This window comes from Formica exsecta, unplaced genomic scaffold (genome assembly GCF_003651465.1).
Source record: "Formica exsecta isolate Colony F162 unplaced genomic scaffold, ASM365146v1 scaffold243, whole genome shotgun sequence".
In the NCBI taxonomy this organism is placed as follows: Eukaryota; Metazoa; Arthropoda; class Insecta; order Hymenoptera; family Formicidae; genus Formica; species Formica exsecta.
Genome location: NW_021849707.1, coordinates 25,375 through 42,997, shown reverse-complemented (window position 1 = coordinate 42,997; position 17,623 = coordinate 25,375). Strand labels below are relative to the sequence as shown.

Below are 17,623 nucleotides of genomic sequence, written 5' to 3'. Positions count from 1 at the left end.
ATTTGCTTCCATCCTCTTCGAAGTAATCTTTTTGTGACTTTATACAGCCACTCCAGCGCTTCTGCCATGCTTCAAATTTTTCCTGGAAATTTTTTTACTGCAGCGTGTGAAGCACCCTCTGCGATTCGGTTTCAATCTCTTGTACCGTTTCGAAACGTCGCCCTTTGAGCTTCAGTTTCTTTTTTGAGAACAAAACTCACAAGGAAACTCAACTGAAATATCACAAGAGGCTAAATCTAGCAACGGTCCTCACAAACGATTTTTGCAATTTTTTCGACATTTTCGGGGGTTGTGCTAATACGCGGCCGTCCTGTGTGCTTGTCGTCTTTGACCAACGTTCGGTCCTTTTTTAAGTGTGCATGCCACTCGAAATATTGTGTATGACCTAAAGCGTCGTCACCAAAAGCCTGACAAATCATTTCGAGAGTCTCGGTGACCGATTTTTCGAATTTGATAGAAAACTTTGGTCAAAACGTTGGTCGAATACGACAAGCACAGGATGGTCGCGCACAATCTCCGAAAATTAAAAAAATTGCAAAAATCGTTTGTGAGAAACGTCGCCAGAATTAGCCACTTGTGACTTCTTTTTGTTTCCAAAAATGAAACTGAAGCTCAAAAGGGCGATGTTTCGAAACGGTACAAGAGATTAAGACCGAATCACAGAGGATGCTTCACACAATACAGCAAAAAAATTTCCAAGGAAAATTTGAAGTATGACAGAAACGTTGGGGTGGCTGTATAAAATCACAAGATTACTTCCAAGGGGATGAAGGCAAATTGTAAATAAGGTAAGTCTAACATTTTTTATAAAGTAAGTCCGAAAAATTTTCGATAGCATCTTGTATATTATCCCGCGGGCTCCTGCCAACACCTTGCATCGAAAACGCACGAAGATTGTTTTAGAGATTCATGAAGCGCCGCAAATGTTCACCTATTTCCTAACCGCGTTGGCGGATTCCAGGACGGTGTCCCATTCGCGTGGGTGTGACGTAGGCATGCGTACGTGTATGGACAGCGCGGAGAAGGCCGAGGATATATTCTATACGTGTACAGATATACATGTATATGTACAAACTTTGACATTGATGGATAGTCTCCTAGAGCCCTCCGTTTCTGTCTGTCCCATAAACACTGACCGTTCGAAATTCACCCTCTATTCGGCGCCCCCTTCCCTTCTCTATTTAGTCCTGTATCTGTTGAGTAATACGGCGAGTGAACGCGACCGTCCTGGCAAGGAAAAATCGCGTTTGTGAAATGCGCCGAGAATTCGGAAGGTTTTCCGATGGCCACGAATCGTTAAAATAACTCCGAGTGAAAAAGAAATAAAAATAGCTCGAGTAAAATATTGTCGGAAAGTAATTAAATTTTAAAAATTTGGCCTGGTTTTATATATAAAATAATGTTACACAAATAAGATATATTATAGAAAGAGTATCAACACGTTTCTCTCTGAGATGTATTTAAAATTCTAATGTACACAGTCTCATTATTCTCCTAGGTTATTTAATCGTAACTGTCTGAAGCATAGACTTAAATCTGATTTATTTTGAAAATTACTTTGGTCCTATCTATCGTAGTTATTTATCAAAATGTCAATTGTAAGTAATCGATTTTGTACGCTATATCGTTCAATAATATTATTAAATCGTAAAAGAATTAATATATAGTTATTCGTAAATTAAAGAGGCAAATAGATAAAATGATAAATTACATGAAAAAATTAGAGGAATATGATCAACGTTTAATTATAAAAAATTATTTTAAAAAATATGCTGAATAAAATAATTTTAATGAGATATTCTATAAATGTGTAAAACTGAAAAAACTAATAAGTTGTTAAAAATAATTACATATTCCCCTATTTTTTTTATTAGTCTTTTTAATGTATGCAATCGTTTATCTTTTAGCAGTTCGGTTAAAATTTTCATTGGAACTCTAAATGGTTTTAACATCCATTATATATCATATATCGAAAAATTGCATTCGTAAAGAAAAAACGAACGTCTGAGTACGCTAGTATTCGCAAAGACAAATTCACCAAATACTTATAAATGCCCGTTGAGCATTTATGCTCAAAAAGCTGTAGTATAAAAAAAAACAAATAGTTTAACATGAAATAAAAGTATGGATTCGTTATAAGCGCGATCTATAAAGTTGAGTCGGTGTTTTTGCATGTCGTAACGATCTATCATAGATATCTGCAGCAGCCACATGTGAATCTTCCGTTAATCTGTATTACCATCTGAAAAAAAATATAATAAGCCTGAAAGAGACTGGAGTATTGATCTCCTATTTTTATTCAAAACGAAGAGAGCCCGACGAATGAAAATCGACAGTGAAAATCGACATTTGAATCACTGTGACAAGTTGAATCAGTCATTCAAAATGGCAATATCAAGCGGTATCGAGGTCATCCACCACGAATAAACGAGAGATGAAGGGCGAGTATCCCGATAATCCCGACACATGAAGTTTCCTCCGTTCTATCTCATCTATCTTTGTCTCTCATTATCTATCCACAAAAGGACGACCATCTAACTCTCGCCGCTTACGCTCGTCTGCTTGGAGAACCCTTTAAACGTTCCTTCGCAGATTAAAAGCAGAAATACCGCGACAGTAACTCCACGAGAAATATTATGTTTGCTTTGAGAAATAATATTCATAGGGGTAAAATGATGCTTTACCTATATAAACGATAGTTATACACCGCATTAAACTTTAATAATACATTCTTGTTGAATTTTGAAAAGATTTGTATTATGACCAAACAATAGAAGCCTTTCTTTACTTCCAACATTAAATTCTTTATATGTAAAATCCTGAAATTATATTAATCCATTAAAACTTTAAAACTCCAGGTTTATTTAAAATGTGTGAAAATGTTCTTATCTATTTGCTTTCAAAACTTAGTAAAGATCATTTATTTTCTGTCACTTATAACTTGAAAACTATTAGCAATTAAGAAAATTTTTCTAATTAATTAAAAGAAATCTGTCATTAAAATATGTTACCGAGCTATTCCTGTACATCATAATAATAAAGAAAATCTCTAAAATCATGCAACTATTATAAAAAGAAAGCGATCTAAATGTGAATCCAATTGGAATTGTATTGAATCGAATATATATGTTTAAGATTTCTGACTTCCTTAGATATTCGCATCTTTTTATGTGCCTTTTTGTTTTTTGGCACATACTAGAAACTACAAACTCAGCTCTTAATATTCAATTTGACTGAGGCAGCCAAGACCTATTTCATTATTAAACAGACAGGTTCACTTATTTAATTCAAATATTAGCATCAAATATATCATAAAATTATTTAGTAAAATTAAATGAATATTTAGAACATTAGTTATATTGATAAGAAAAATAGAAGGAACTCACTATTTATTAGTAATAACCTTCAATATTAATAGAGCCGGAGAAAAAAAAGAGTGAGAATCCTTGTGTGTGCACGTATAATCTTTCTAGCTCTTTATTACATGTAAAGCCCGATAGTGTTAATACTCTAAGAATATCGAGAAGCGTGAACATATAAAATCCTAGAGAAATCCAAAAAAAATGACGTTGATAGAATAATTTAAAGTCAAGTAGTCATAATTTTTGAGTAAAAATTTCCTTTTCTTAATTATATCTTACTTTCTAAAATTAGACTTTGTCTTAATGATGTATTTAAAGATTTTTACTAGAAAAAATTCGTATAATAGACTCTGATTTTCACAAAATAAAATCAGAATTAAACATGTCAATTTATTATAAGATTACCTATTATATTTTGGTTTTTTTTTCTATTTACATTGTCAGTATAAATTATTAGAAATACTGAACTTTCTCGCGTAGACAGTTAGATTAACTACTCTAGGGATCCTGAAAAAAATACAAATGTCTAAAAGCATTTCCATTTTTAAACTAAAAGCTTTGGAATGCCCGCGCCATTTCCCATTATTGCCTGAACGAAGATCGATGGAAGACAGATACAATACGATGTAACTTGAGATCTGCTTCGACCTTTTGCGGCGAGAGAACGCAAAAGATGTAATGGGATGTAGAAAGAGCGGCCTAATGTTTGGAATATACGCACAATCATCAATCACGTATGAAGATTTCGTAAATACGCTCACAGTTATATGCATTAACGCAAGTTCACTTTATATTAACGAAGCAATTACAATAATTAGCCGACTGTAATTAAAGTTACGCATTAATGCTATCTAAAATATTTATTTGTATCTTTGACACAATTTAGTAACCGATGGAAAACGTATAATTATTATCCAAATATTAAAACAAATATATTTTAATGACAAATATAAAATAAATTATATATATAAATATTAAAATATTAATTTATAATAAAATAAGTATAAAAAACATATTTAGGAAAATCAAAGAGATCTATATATATTCATTCTACATTGTGTCTCTTGAAAAATTATAACAAAATTTTCTAGCTGGATATTAAATTTTGCAAACAGTGATTGCCATTTTTGTGGCTAGCGAATTTAGTCCGTCAACTTTTGGGACGGAACATTCTGCAAGTAGCAAAGTCACGTTTGTCACGTTTCGTTACAAACATTGTTTACAGCAAATAAATTGTCATGCCATTAATTTCGGCGACTCTTGTATTCTACAGAACAACAAGTCGCGTCTTTGCTTTATTGTCAGCGATCAGACTGCGCCGTCCGACCGAGAGTCCGATCGTTTACAGAGATCGACTACTGGTCCAACATCGGACGAAATAACACATCGCCGGTGAAAAAGGGACAGTGATAAATGACGCAAATGCTCGGTAACGCTGTACAGTTTATCCAGTAAATTTCTTTTTCCCGACGAAATGCAAATGGCATCGATAATTAACGTGTTCAGTATGCAAATGGATATTTTTAACAACCCGATTGAATTTGCAACAACGCAAATGCTAATCCATTAATACTTGGTTATAAAAGGTACATAATGTATATGTAATATATTTTCTCATATATATATATAATTTGTGAGATTTTAAATATATTTGTATGTGTAAATGGATTTTAGTCTAACTTTAAAATATAATGATCAGACGATGTGATTACGTGACTCGTCTCTCCTCATCTAGAGATTAGTCGAGATTTATCAGTAAACACGTCGATCCGTTCAAACCCGCGTAATTTCCTTAGAGCTTAAATCTTCGGCGAACGGAAATAGTTTATCGCTCGGAAGCATTCCATTCGACGTTTCTGCTTTCTAATTTGCACGGAGATCTGTCCGATCGTCCGTAAAGATTAACTACTGGTAGAATTAGAAATCGAGGCTCATATCACTGATTGCAACAAATACGGACAAAAACAAATAGAACAAAAACAAATTGCAACTCGGCATTGTGCATGTCGCATAATAACTTACATAAATAGATATCTTAGATTGTGAAAGTTTTAAATATTTCACAGAGATTTTTGTAGTTAAAATAGAATGCGACGATGATTTAAGTATCTGCATGAATACACTTAGTCTTAATTGTGTAGCGTGTCAATTTTCGCATGCTAGTTCTCACTAATTTCCTTGACGCTCTTAGTAAAGACAGCAGGGGAAGAATTTGTCGGTAGAAGCGCTTGCCTAAATTACCGAGGCGTACTCGTGGAACAATATTCTCCGTGTCAAGGCGCTTTAGCCCACCATTAGGCTGTTAATGTCCGTGACACGCGCAGAATTAGCACCCCAATGGCGAATTATACGGGATTTATAACGAGAACGGTATAATAGATGGCCTGGCACTTGTGCCTAGACTGTTTGCCATTAAACAAAAGCCACGCAATGTCCGCATGGATAACGTAGCGACTTCTTAACCGTATTAATAAGATATAAAAATAAAATAATGCTCAGGTAAAATATGATATTTTCATAAAATGATTACGTAATAGTATTTTAAAATCGATGCTTTTCTATGTACGGCAGTAATGTAATACAGAAACTGTGCGATAAAACTCCATCACTGTTATTACCACGATCGGAAAATGTTAAAAAGATTGACGACTGGTCTCTTGGTCGATATTGGAGCAACTACAGACGCGCGCGATTGAAGAAAATACGATTAGAAGTTTGCAGAAGAAGATGAGATTTACAGGAGAAGAAGAAGTCAGGAAGATTCACTGTTTCCTCAATCTTTCCCAATCTCGACGTGATTTCCCTGCAATTACATCCCAAGCTTTTACACAATTCCGTAGGACCTTGACAGTGCGCGGACGTTGAAAAGTACGCAGCACATTACAAACGATAATAAATGATTCTGAGCAAAAGCACGATCGCGATAAATAAATCGAGTAATTTCCAGAAGATCCCTTTGCCGAACAGAAGATCCTCACACATGCACCTGCGACCAATTTTCGTCAGCCTTTAAGCCTGTCCGCCCCGTATACACTAACTACTCGAAGAATTAATTATAACTTTAATTCTCCTTAAGTAAAGTTTGGCACAAATATAATCATGGTTTTGAGCGATAAATCATGATTATACAACATATTAAAACATGATTGATAAGTTACAGTACATCGAATCGCCATCTCACAAGAGAAAAAGATTTCTGGATGCGAATAATGCGATTTAATTAATTCAGAGATTTTCCATGTATTTTATTTTTTCTGCTCGTTGTTAAATAAATTATTAACAAATTTTATTTCTTTTTTTTTTTGCTGTATAAATATAAAAATTTTCTCTATAAAAAATTAAATTACCAAATGACAGTTTTCTCTTCTCAAGAATAAAAATATACTATATAATGTCATCTTCAAACACAGCTCTTGCCATTATATATGTGAAAGAATTTCAAAAAGATATACAATAGAGATTTACTAATATTACTTTAGCTTAGGACATGCCAATCTGTTTCGCTACGTTAGGTACCCTAGTATAGTTTATATGTCTGACGACAGATTCATATTTCCCATTAATATTTGTTCCAGATGGAGGCGTGGTGGGTGGTTCGAGAGCAGGACCAGTGGTGACTCCACACACACTGGAATTGACACCACGTGGTAGGGTTTTGCTGCAGCTTGCACCGCCGGAGACTGCTCGCGCGTACCTACCACCGGAATATCGACCCGGTCGGATTTATTCGGACACGGATTCGGAAAAAGTACGTTACATTCGCAACGCGGCGCTTAATGATGCACCGTTAATAACAAATTTTTCAATAATTAATTGCGTCCCAATCAATATCTGTCATTTGGTGAATTTTAGCGCGGTATTTTGATATTCACTTTACATCTGCTATTCCATAACGCCACTAATCTTACTAACGCTAAATTATTGCACAGCATGTTGTAAAAGTTTATTTGATATAAATTTCAAGATTAATTTTTTTTTTTTTACTTTTCCCGGAAGTTTTTCTGATTTCCCGATCGGTCCCCGTCTATAATGCATATTATTATTGGAATTTGCGAAATGCTTACAGCTTTCAAATGATCATGTAATGTGATATCTAACGTTGATTTTAATAGTATTATACTGATAAAAGTAAATAAATATTTAATGTATCGAATAATTACGTATTGTGAGGTAAATATGAAAATCGAGAGAAGACTGAGCAAATTATGTTTATCAGAAACAGTTCCGTTTCTCCGGCCGGTCAATTATACACGTACGCGCGTATAAATAGTACTGGTATTTACCGGAAGGACGAGGCCGATGGTATAATTAAAAGAGCGAAACGCGGAGAATTAAGAACGCGTTCTATTAAAATCCTTTCAGCGCGAAAAGAATTAAGCCGCCGTGCTCGTCCTTTGACGGCTCGACGACTTTTTATTTGCTCGACACTCGCGTTTGAGTGCCGAGTTGAATTTTTAACGGGGCCGTCGTTGTGCGAGACTGACTGTTTGAAAGATTCGAAGAACGAAGAGGGATGCACGTAGAGGGACCGAAGCCAATTATTTTAGTACCTTTATCAAAATCCTAGCGCCATTTCTATGTCTCTTCCCGTATTTTTTTCAGCGCGTCCCTCGGATTTTCTCGCTCTCTCCACTTCCTCCATTTCTCGCCGCGATCCCTTTCGCCCTCCTCCCCCTTCAGTGCCATTCTTTCTTCCCGTTGATAGCCGGATAGAGCTTTGTTGTTTCAACACGGACCGGTATTTATCTCCTGCAGATTAAAGGGAGAACAAATGCCGCGCACGATAAATAAACTTCGGCGCATCGTTCTTTTATATCACCGATTTCGAAGCCTCTCTTCCCTCCCTTTCCCTCTTCTGTCTCGTCCTCGTATCTAACGAAAAGATAAGTCCTTGCGGAAAACACGCAACCCTGATGCAACCGTATCCGTATTGCTCGTTAATCACGCGAACAAAAACGACCGTAATTTACGTTTACAAGACAGGAAAATTTCGCAATCCAGAACTATATTAAAATAGCATTGAAATAAAATCTTCGATGTTTATAAAGATTCAGTGACAATAATATAAGGGCTATTATATTTTAATTCAATGTTCTATAACCATGAATTCTCATGCGAGAAACTGTGAAAAATTTAGATAACTCCTGCTTTATAAATACGTTAATATGCATTTGATATTGAAAAAAATTTATATTATTAATTTTCGCATTTTTTATATTTTATTATTCAGAAACTGGAATTCATAGTGTGAGAATAATACAATATATAAATAAAAAATATAAAGAGAGAATTTGAATAAAGAATACTTTTTTTCCACATTCGTAACGTAGAAGAATATTATCTTGAAAATACGATACTGATTAAGTGCAAAAAATACGGAAGTTCTTTCAATAAAACTCGTTAGAATTTAATATTCCAATCTGTTTTTTCTCTGTGCATACTCGCTAAGCAAGCCAACATCAAAATGCAATATTCAATTTCAATCGAATAAAGTACTGTGCATCTCCATTAACGATATTTTAAAACCTGATATCGAGAAATGAATTCTGTTTCATGGCGACAAGATTTTAGCGAAGACAGAGGAATGGGATTTCGTTACAAGCGGAGAAAAAATATAATTAATTTTATTGCGCTACTGAGCTGAAAATAATTAGCAATTTGTTAGACATTCAGCAATACTTTTACAATATGAAGACGGTCAACAAAAGACTTTTACAAGATTTATGCGAGGGACGACTAATTTGACGCAGTCAAAAAGCGCGGAAAGAAATGCTTCGTCTTTTTCTACCAGCTTTTATAATAGAACAAAATAAAAAGAAAAAAGACACAGTGACTCGTATAACTTTCCTGTAACTTATTCCGATTCTAGATAACATTATAAAGAATGGTAGCGGACTTTGATCGAGGCAAAAAAAGGCATGAATCTATGACATGAGAACTCAGACATTTTATACTTTCTTGCTGACTATGACAATATAAGATATTAATAAAAAAATTTATAATTACAAAAGAAATTTTAAATAAAATTAATTTTGCGCATATTTATATTATATAGAATTAAATATATGCATATTCTTATGTTTTTTATACTTTCTATGTAAATTACAGAATTGTCTTCAACCTATCTAAAAATATTTGCATCAAAATTTGTCAAAAAAAGAATAAATTTTTAAAATATTTTTCGATTAATGTAAACTCATTTGGCTTTTGCCAAAATATCCTAAATCCGTCACTGATAACAGAATGCTATTCATTGCGTCTACTTTTCCGGCGAATACGAAATACTTGCCAGCAATGGCTACAGCACAGTAGCACAACAACGATTACCTGGACCAACACGAAGCAAACGCGAAAAAGCGTTGCTTTTTCCAACGGTTGTCGCTCTTACATTTTTCATCGCGTAACACAATGTACAAGCGTGTTGTTAGAATGATCTCTGTGACACTGCAGTACTCGGTGAGAGTCGCGCAGGTGCTGTAACCTATATATGCAACGTGGTTACCGTTGTTTCCCGTTCTCGTAAATAAACGAGAAAGCTACGGCCGCAACTTGAAGTCAATGTAGCTTAAATTCACGAAGATCTCGTGTTTTTTGATGTTTAAAATACTGGTGAATATCTGTATCAAAAAAATTAAGTGTATTGACCAAAGTAATTAAAACTAAGCATTAATGTAGTGTTTAGAGTCATACGATAAAAAATTTTGTATTAATGCAAACTTATCTTGAATTAATATTGTATATTTATTCTATTTATTCTAAAGCACTAAGTGGAAATATAAAATTTTATCAATTCTTATTTTTCAAGTGTCGGAGAAATAAAGTTTACATAATCGATATTTTGTAATAGTATCTATGAAGGTATCAAACAACATTGTTTTCTCAGCAAGTAAAAATATCAATAGCTGATATTTGAATCTATATAATTCTTTTTGATATATCTAATAGACGCGCGTGCGCATGTTCACATATATGCGTGTGTTTTCTCTTACAAAATAAAATAAATCTAATTATTAAATCCGCTTTAGATGAAAAAGCTTGATTTTCAAGACACGAGATTGATGTGTATTATTCTTCGACATGCGATAGTTTATTGTTAGCCGATACGCGAAATATTACTGTGCTTCTTTTCGAGATGGTATTTTATTTATCAGCCTACAGATATTTGCTTATATATATTAAAAATTAAGAGAAAACTGCAAGATTTGAGATTTATTATATGTTTTAACAAAATTCAGCAAAAATATTTCTTATCATTTAACGCCTTTCTCGAGATAGTCATTTGTTTTATTTTTATTTGATAATGACATAAATTTTCATGCACAAATGTATATTTTAAAATACGTCACAAATTGTTAATCTAGTCAAAATGTATTTTTCGCTATTTAACGCGCTGCCCTGTATATCTTAAATATAAATAAAGTATTTCGAATTGCCGTAGTTGCTTAAAAAAGAATTTATAATGAATTAATTCTTTTTATCTGTTGCATATCTTTTGATTAATCTTTGTATTTAATGTATCTTGTAATTAATGTATACCAATTAATCTCTCGTTTTGATTACAGATGTGGATGTATTCTTTAGGAAGGGCGTTACTTGACACGACTCCTAGAATAGCGGCATTAACGGGGACCGTTTCTGTTTCGCCCTCTTCCGCTTTGCAATCAGTGTTGGCCGCCATGACGGAACCTGATCCTCGCAGACGTGCCTCTTTGATGAATCTGCTCGACGTAAGTTTTTATATTTTTATCGGGTTCTCCCTATCCGTTATAAGTTTCTTTTTCCGACACGATACTGCTGCATTTTCACCAATTTTCTCGATGTAATATTTATTTATAAGTGCGTTGAATGCGTTTTGTTTGCACTTTTCAAAAAGCTGTTGTACTCGATTCATTTATCATCAATGCGAATATTCACGCGCACGCACACAACGTCCGCGTTACGTAACTGAAGAGCATTGTGCGGAGCAATATACAATCTACTATAACAAAGGTCGAAACTGCCGATTTTGCCGCGAAAGTACGGTTAGATAACTCGAAATTTCGAACTTTATTCTACGCGTTGTACGCGCACTATATCGACCGAGCGAAATAAATCAACGAGAAATGCTTATTACGATTTTTAACGTTTGACATTTTATTCTACGTGTTAATGATGTGTAAAGTCATTTTCCGTACGTACTATTTTTTTTGATTCTCTGATTTGATCGTTTTATTAATAGCTATTTGCTATGTAATCAGATAAGTAGATACATCCATCAATATAGCTGCAAAAATAATCTATATTTTTTAATACAGATTATATTTAATATAAACAGATTTAATCCTTGTTAATAAAACAAAATCTTCCATTTTTTGTATTATTATTTCATAATATATTTTTCTTTTAATTTTATAAATTTGCGCTTTTTATTTATTAAAATATATTTTATCCTAAGATTTTTAAAAATTATCTCATATTTATATAACATACAAAGAATATTAACAAATAATAACGAATATATTAACAGTTGCACGAAGAATACACATTCCGGAAATAAATATAGTGAATAAATCTCTTAGAGTAAAAAATTCTCTGCCTTCTTATATTATTAAATTAGATATCTGAATAAGTACTGACTATGATATATATTAAAGAAATCGTCGTTGCGTAGGTATGACGAATTGTATTAAGATACTTTATCGTACCTACACGTATCGCTGCGGCTCCCATCTTGACAACCTGCGGTTAACAATACCTAATCCCAGGTATAGTAGCACGTAGGAAAATTAATTCTCACATCACGGTTACGAATGGTGAGTAATTCAACGTCGCGAACGTGCTCGTGCAAGCACCTACATCGGGCTAAAATCGAGCGCATATACTAGGGAAGTGCATGGCGTGCATCTATAGAGATCGAGCGAGAATAATCAAGCAATTAATCGTTAATAGTATGTAACTCTGACATTTCAAATCACCTCACGCGATGTGTCAGAGCAACGATTCGACTCTTAGTTTATAACTGCGACTAGACATTGCGGTAAATGCAACTTGTTTCGATGCATATGTCTGCGTACTTTCGTGATCACGTGAATTATGATATTGGAAGGACTGCTGCTATTTTATATAAAACGTCAGATAATATATTTTGTTTATGATTGTCACATTGTATACATGCAATAATTTAGATTTATAACTTTGAGAAAATTTATATTTACCCACATAGAAAATGACAGATGTTATTATGTTTAAAAATAATTAAAAATCTCTTTAAATTTAATTTAGAATCAAAAAAGAGTTACATATATATACAATTGAGTGATCAATATTATGAATTCTTTTTTTCAAAATAATTTCATTCTAACATTACCAGTTATGCGTGCGCGCACGTGGATTATGTCTGACTTCAATAATATCCATAGGAGATTAATCAATAAACCATGTAGACTTAATCATAGTCACGACACCATACGGCCCTTGGGTATCCACCATCGGTGCATGAAAGCTTGCTTTAATTGAATTACCCATCACGGAGAGGGCGAGCATGCTGCGCGACATTTGTGCGACGAGACGACACTCGAGGCAGGTGTCGATGATTTGCATGACAAGAGATACAGAAACGTACAACGCGAATGTACGTGCCTTTAAGTGAAATTCAAAGACCGAGTATGAATCAGAGATATATAGTATTTAACATATATAGTATTTGACTAAAACGCATGTAATAAGATTTAATTAACTATATACGAGGTGTCCAGCAATAAAATCTCTGTAGCTGAATTATATTTTTCCGAGATAACATTAAGATAAAAAGACAAAATAAACGTGAAAAAGGTAGTTTAATTACTGCCAGAAGTTTAATAGTAATAAATGATTTGAGAAAGTTTGCTTTAATGAAATATTAATTTAAGTCTCATTTTTTAACATATTTAATATCGACAACTAAAAAGTTGTGTAATTTGCATCTAATGAAATTGCATTTCTTTTTTTCCTTTCTAAAAAGAAGTAACTTTTAATTTATTAAAGAGAAAGAATATGTGTTGCCGTGTGAAAAAATATGAAGTGAAATATATATAAGATATTCTATATTCTATTATATTTATATATATACGCATAAACATATAATCTGAAAACAAACACGAAATGAAAATCAATTGAGTCAATATCCGGATCGCCCCCAGCAACCGCTAACCACAAATAATTGCTCGATGAATTGCGGTATAACACGTTTGAAAGGTGCTACATAAAAAAATAATAAAAATAACACAAATAATGGAAATTATTTTACATTATTGCAAAAATGTGATACTTGATTGTAAGACTAAAGATCAAACGCATATTCCATGCGTGACATTCGTACAACAAAAAATTATATTTGTTTTTACGATATTAATTTAGTCTCAATATATGTATTTTAAAAATGTCTGTATATATTTTATATAATTGCTTATTATAATTTAAGTAAATAACCGTTGTATAAAATATCTAAATGCGATCGATATTAAATAGCATTTAATTATTTTCTGATTGCCCATTTAATCTACTCGTGTAATAAGTAACATGAGATTAATATTAATTAAAACTCTCGCCTCTAAATAAAATCCCTCGCCCCTCTCTCTCTCTCTCTCTCTCTCTCTCTCTCTCTCTCTCTCTCTCTCTACCTTATTTGCTTACTAAAATTAAATCGTTATGTACATATTTTCCAGGTGCGATATCAACGTGACAATTTACGATATCACAATTTCGTTACGCACATCAAAGAGTTTAATATGTAACATACACGAGCGATTTCTATCTGTTTATCGGATATCGTGGCATTTACAGGGATGCAAGTAACAAGATGAAATTTAATCGTGGACGATTCGCAACGCCTCCGCGTGCGATTAAATGATTTTGATCGAAACGGCAAACAGATTGGATATATAGGAAATACGCGTCATACAGACTTCTCCCGCGTGTAAATATTAGGACAAACAGATTGCGTGATAGAGAATGCGGTCGCACGTTGCAACGCCGTTTGCATCGCGGGGATGCAGCACATTGCACGTTTTCACACGGGTGCCGAGCACGCGAGCGATGCGACGCTTCCGAAATTTTTCAGCCAATTCTAGCCTTGGAACTTGCGAAAATTTTGAGTAAAATAGAGATTTAATTTCTCTTTCTCATCTCGGATGACATATTTTTGGTTTACAAACGAGATAATGTATAAAAAATACGCAGGAAAAAATCGTGATAATGATTGAATGATTCGATTTGAATATCAATATCAAAAAATCTTTATACATAAACATATTTAAATTTTATAATAGCTTGGTTAAATAATAAGTATATTTTGATTACAAGAGCCAGAATAAAGATTAAAAACGCTTTGCAATGTAAGCGCAGCGGAGCGATAAATCTGCACGTGGCTAAGTCGTGAGTCCGAATCTCACTCTCAAAAGATTACTTTATGCAACCGCAGGACGTCATTAGGCGCGACGGTGCCACGACATTACGAGGAATAAATTCGCGGACCGGTTCGCGCACAATTCCGGGGATTTTCAGGGGATTTAGCACGGCCCGATGAGGCACGACGAGGGGCGGTTCCGGACGTGAAATTGCATACGAACGGTATGCATATCTATATAGCTGTGATAATTTCGCCCGAGTCCGATGATTAACGGCTGGCAATCTCAAAAACGCTGTGGCGGTTATCGCGCGCGAAGAACGAAGCGGTTATAATAAGTCGTTCGTCTTGGGCAGCGATAATTCTGCATCCGTAATTCCGATAACTCCCGAAATTGATGAAATCTCGCCGATGAGCAAGGGCGGGAGAAAGGGCAAGGGCACAAGGCATGCGGCGTAATACGGAACCGCAATTTCTATCGAGGATTCCTCGGCGGCCAATAAATTATCCCCCGCTCGCGGAGCACCTACTTTGCCTTGGTCGTATCTATATCCGCACAGATAAAGCAGCCCCGATGGTTGAGCACGCCGCTGAGTTAAGACGAGAACCGAACACTTGACTTTACAGTCGGTGGATGCAGATCCTGGCGTAAACTGATAGTCAGCGGAGCACCATCTGCCGTTATTTGTTAAGAATAATAGTTTATGCGACTATTACTCTTGCCTTACATCTCAGTTACTTCTAAATCGCAGTGTAATGGAACGGCGAATCAATGTCGCGCCGTGTCTGTTCGTTACCATGATGTGCCGAGAAATTTACATCGGAGAAGAGTAAAACGCTGCATTAAATTCTCTGACTGATTACTTGTTGTCTCACAATACTCGCTTGAATTCTATGTTAAATTTGTTTAAAATTTCATCATACATTATTCAACGCCGCGATGACTGGAATTGATTTCTTACTAAATTGAAGAATTTGCAGAGCTTATTTTTCTATCAGTTTAAGAGAGAATCCCAATTTTTATCAATTATAAAAGCAACAATGTAAAAGCCGGAAAAAGACTCGTGGAATTATTCAACATTTTGGAGACAACAGTAAACTACGAAACTATATGTGTATCACTCAACTGAAATTAATTACGACTACTCAAGTTACGAGCAATAATATCATAATAAATAAAAAGATGACATTTTTATTAATCCTTCAAATATGTTCTTCATATTTTTGTCAACAGTTATTATAAAAGTTCTGCGGAAGAAAAATATTTTTTATTATTCTTTCTTAAGATTCTTAATCGTGTTGAATTTATCACCACTGGGATAGAGAATAAAGCGTTAATAAGTAGTGGCACTTCCTCAGTTCGCCGGATCTATAGAATTCCAACTAAAGCCATTGTTCCTTTAAGCTTTAAGCTAATAATTCGTCTACTGTGCGACGCGAAAGTTTCGAAACTAGATAATCGGCTCGCTGGGTAGTACGATAAACGCATCGGCGCAGTCATATTATGTCCGCGATGATTATTACAAACTTGCATGGACGTTTAACTGACGTATATTGTATATCATCTATGTCAGATAAACATACATATATAGACATATATCAGTCATATTATGTCCGCGATGATTATTACAAACTTGCATGGACGTCATTTGCGCGACGACATTCAACTTGCGCGTCAATCAAGTAATTTTATCTCCTAGACGCAAAATAATATTAATTTTTCTCGTTTCAATTTTGATAAAAAAATAGTATACTTTTGTTTTTGATGCATTCCCTTAATTACATATATATTATAAAATATGTCATAGTTTACAATATTAATCATCGTATGTATATGGAAGAATTCTGTGTGTCCGTATCAGATATCGAAAAGCCACCCACGCTATCAATATATGATTTAACAATGTATCATGTTCTCTGCTTTGCAGGTAATATCCGAATATTGTCGAACGCGTCTACAAGCAAGACCCTTTACACATATAGTGATGGAGATGTATCGAGAAGTTGTGAGATCGCCGCAATATGCCGCGCGAAAGCGAGCAACCTACTATCAGCTGAACGTTCTTTGTCCTACACGAAACATCATCGATCCATCGAATCACGAGAAAATCTACGGCCATCATCATCCGCAACGGCAGCAGGACCACGTCCAATTGCCATCTTTTCAACATCAGCTTCATGTCGGACAACATTTATTGGATCATCTGACTGTTCAGCAGCGGCAGCAGCAGCAACAACAACAGCAAGATCACGCTCAATTTTCGATCAATCAATTTCGCTCGCTTCAACAGCAACAAAATTACGCCCAGAACTCGCAGGATCATCGTCACAATCATCACCATCACTATTACACGAAGGGGGCGCATTTCCGGACGCAATCGCGCAATTCCATGTCGCATCCTAATCTATCAAGCTTATGCGGCTCGCAGCAACAGCATGGAGAAGTTATCACTATGAATGCCTGTAGAACGCAGTTTCAATCACAAGTGGACATCCAAAGCGGTAGTCGATCGATAGGACCGGCGACGACTCATCATCAACGTCGGATTCATCATCACTCGAGAACGTATTCGCAGCCGGTTTACACGCTGCCTCAGCACACCAGAAGCAGCGGCAATCTACCGACGACAACCAACGCGACAGCCGACAGTAATCCTGACAAAAATATTTACAACGACCCGATATATGCCCTGCCGGTTAAGCCTTTCCTGAGCTCCCAGGATGTGCGGGTCAATGGACTAATGGCGAAAGCGATCCGTCGCAACGACGATATTCACAATGGATCATCATCGATAAGCAGGTACGCGCAAGACATCATCTCTGCTTGCCCATTTCTAAATAAGCAAATCAATCATATATATGTAGTATACTGTAGTATAGTGTAGTATAATGTAGTATT

At 34.9% G+C, this 17,623-nt stretch overlaps 1 protein-coding gene across 1 annotated transcript in view; it reads left to right on the top strand.

Annotated features, from left to right (window-relative positions):
• The first annotated feature begins 6,778 nt into the window (after nucleotides 1-6,778).
• Nucleotides 6,779-17,623, top strand: part of LOC115236064 — a 36,218-nt gene continuing 25,373 nt past the window's right edge. Inside the window, exons 1-3 of the mRNA XM_029808260.1 lie at nucleotides 6,779-7,110; nucleotides 10,925-11,089; nucleotides 16,653-17,524. Coding sequence (XP_029664120.1) covers nucleotides 10,925-11,089; nucleotides 16,653-17,524 — 1,037 coding nt within the window. The 5' untranslated portion in view covers nucleotides 6,779-7,110. The remainder of the gene's footprint in view (nucleotides 7,111-10,924; nucleotides 11,090-16,652; nucleotides 17,525-17,623) is intronic.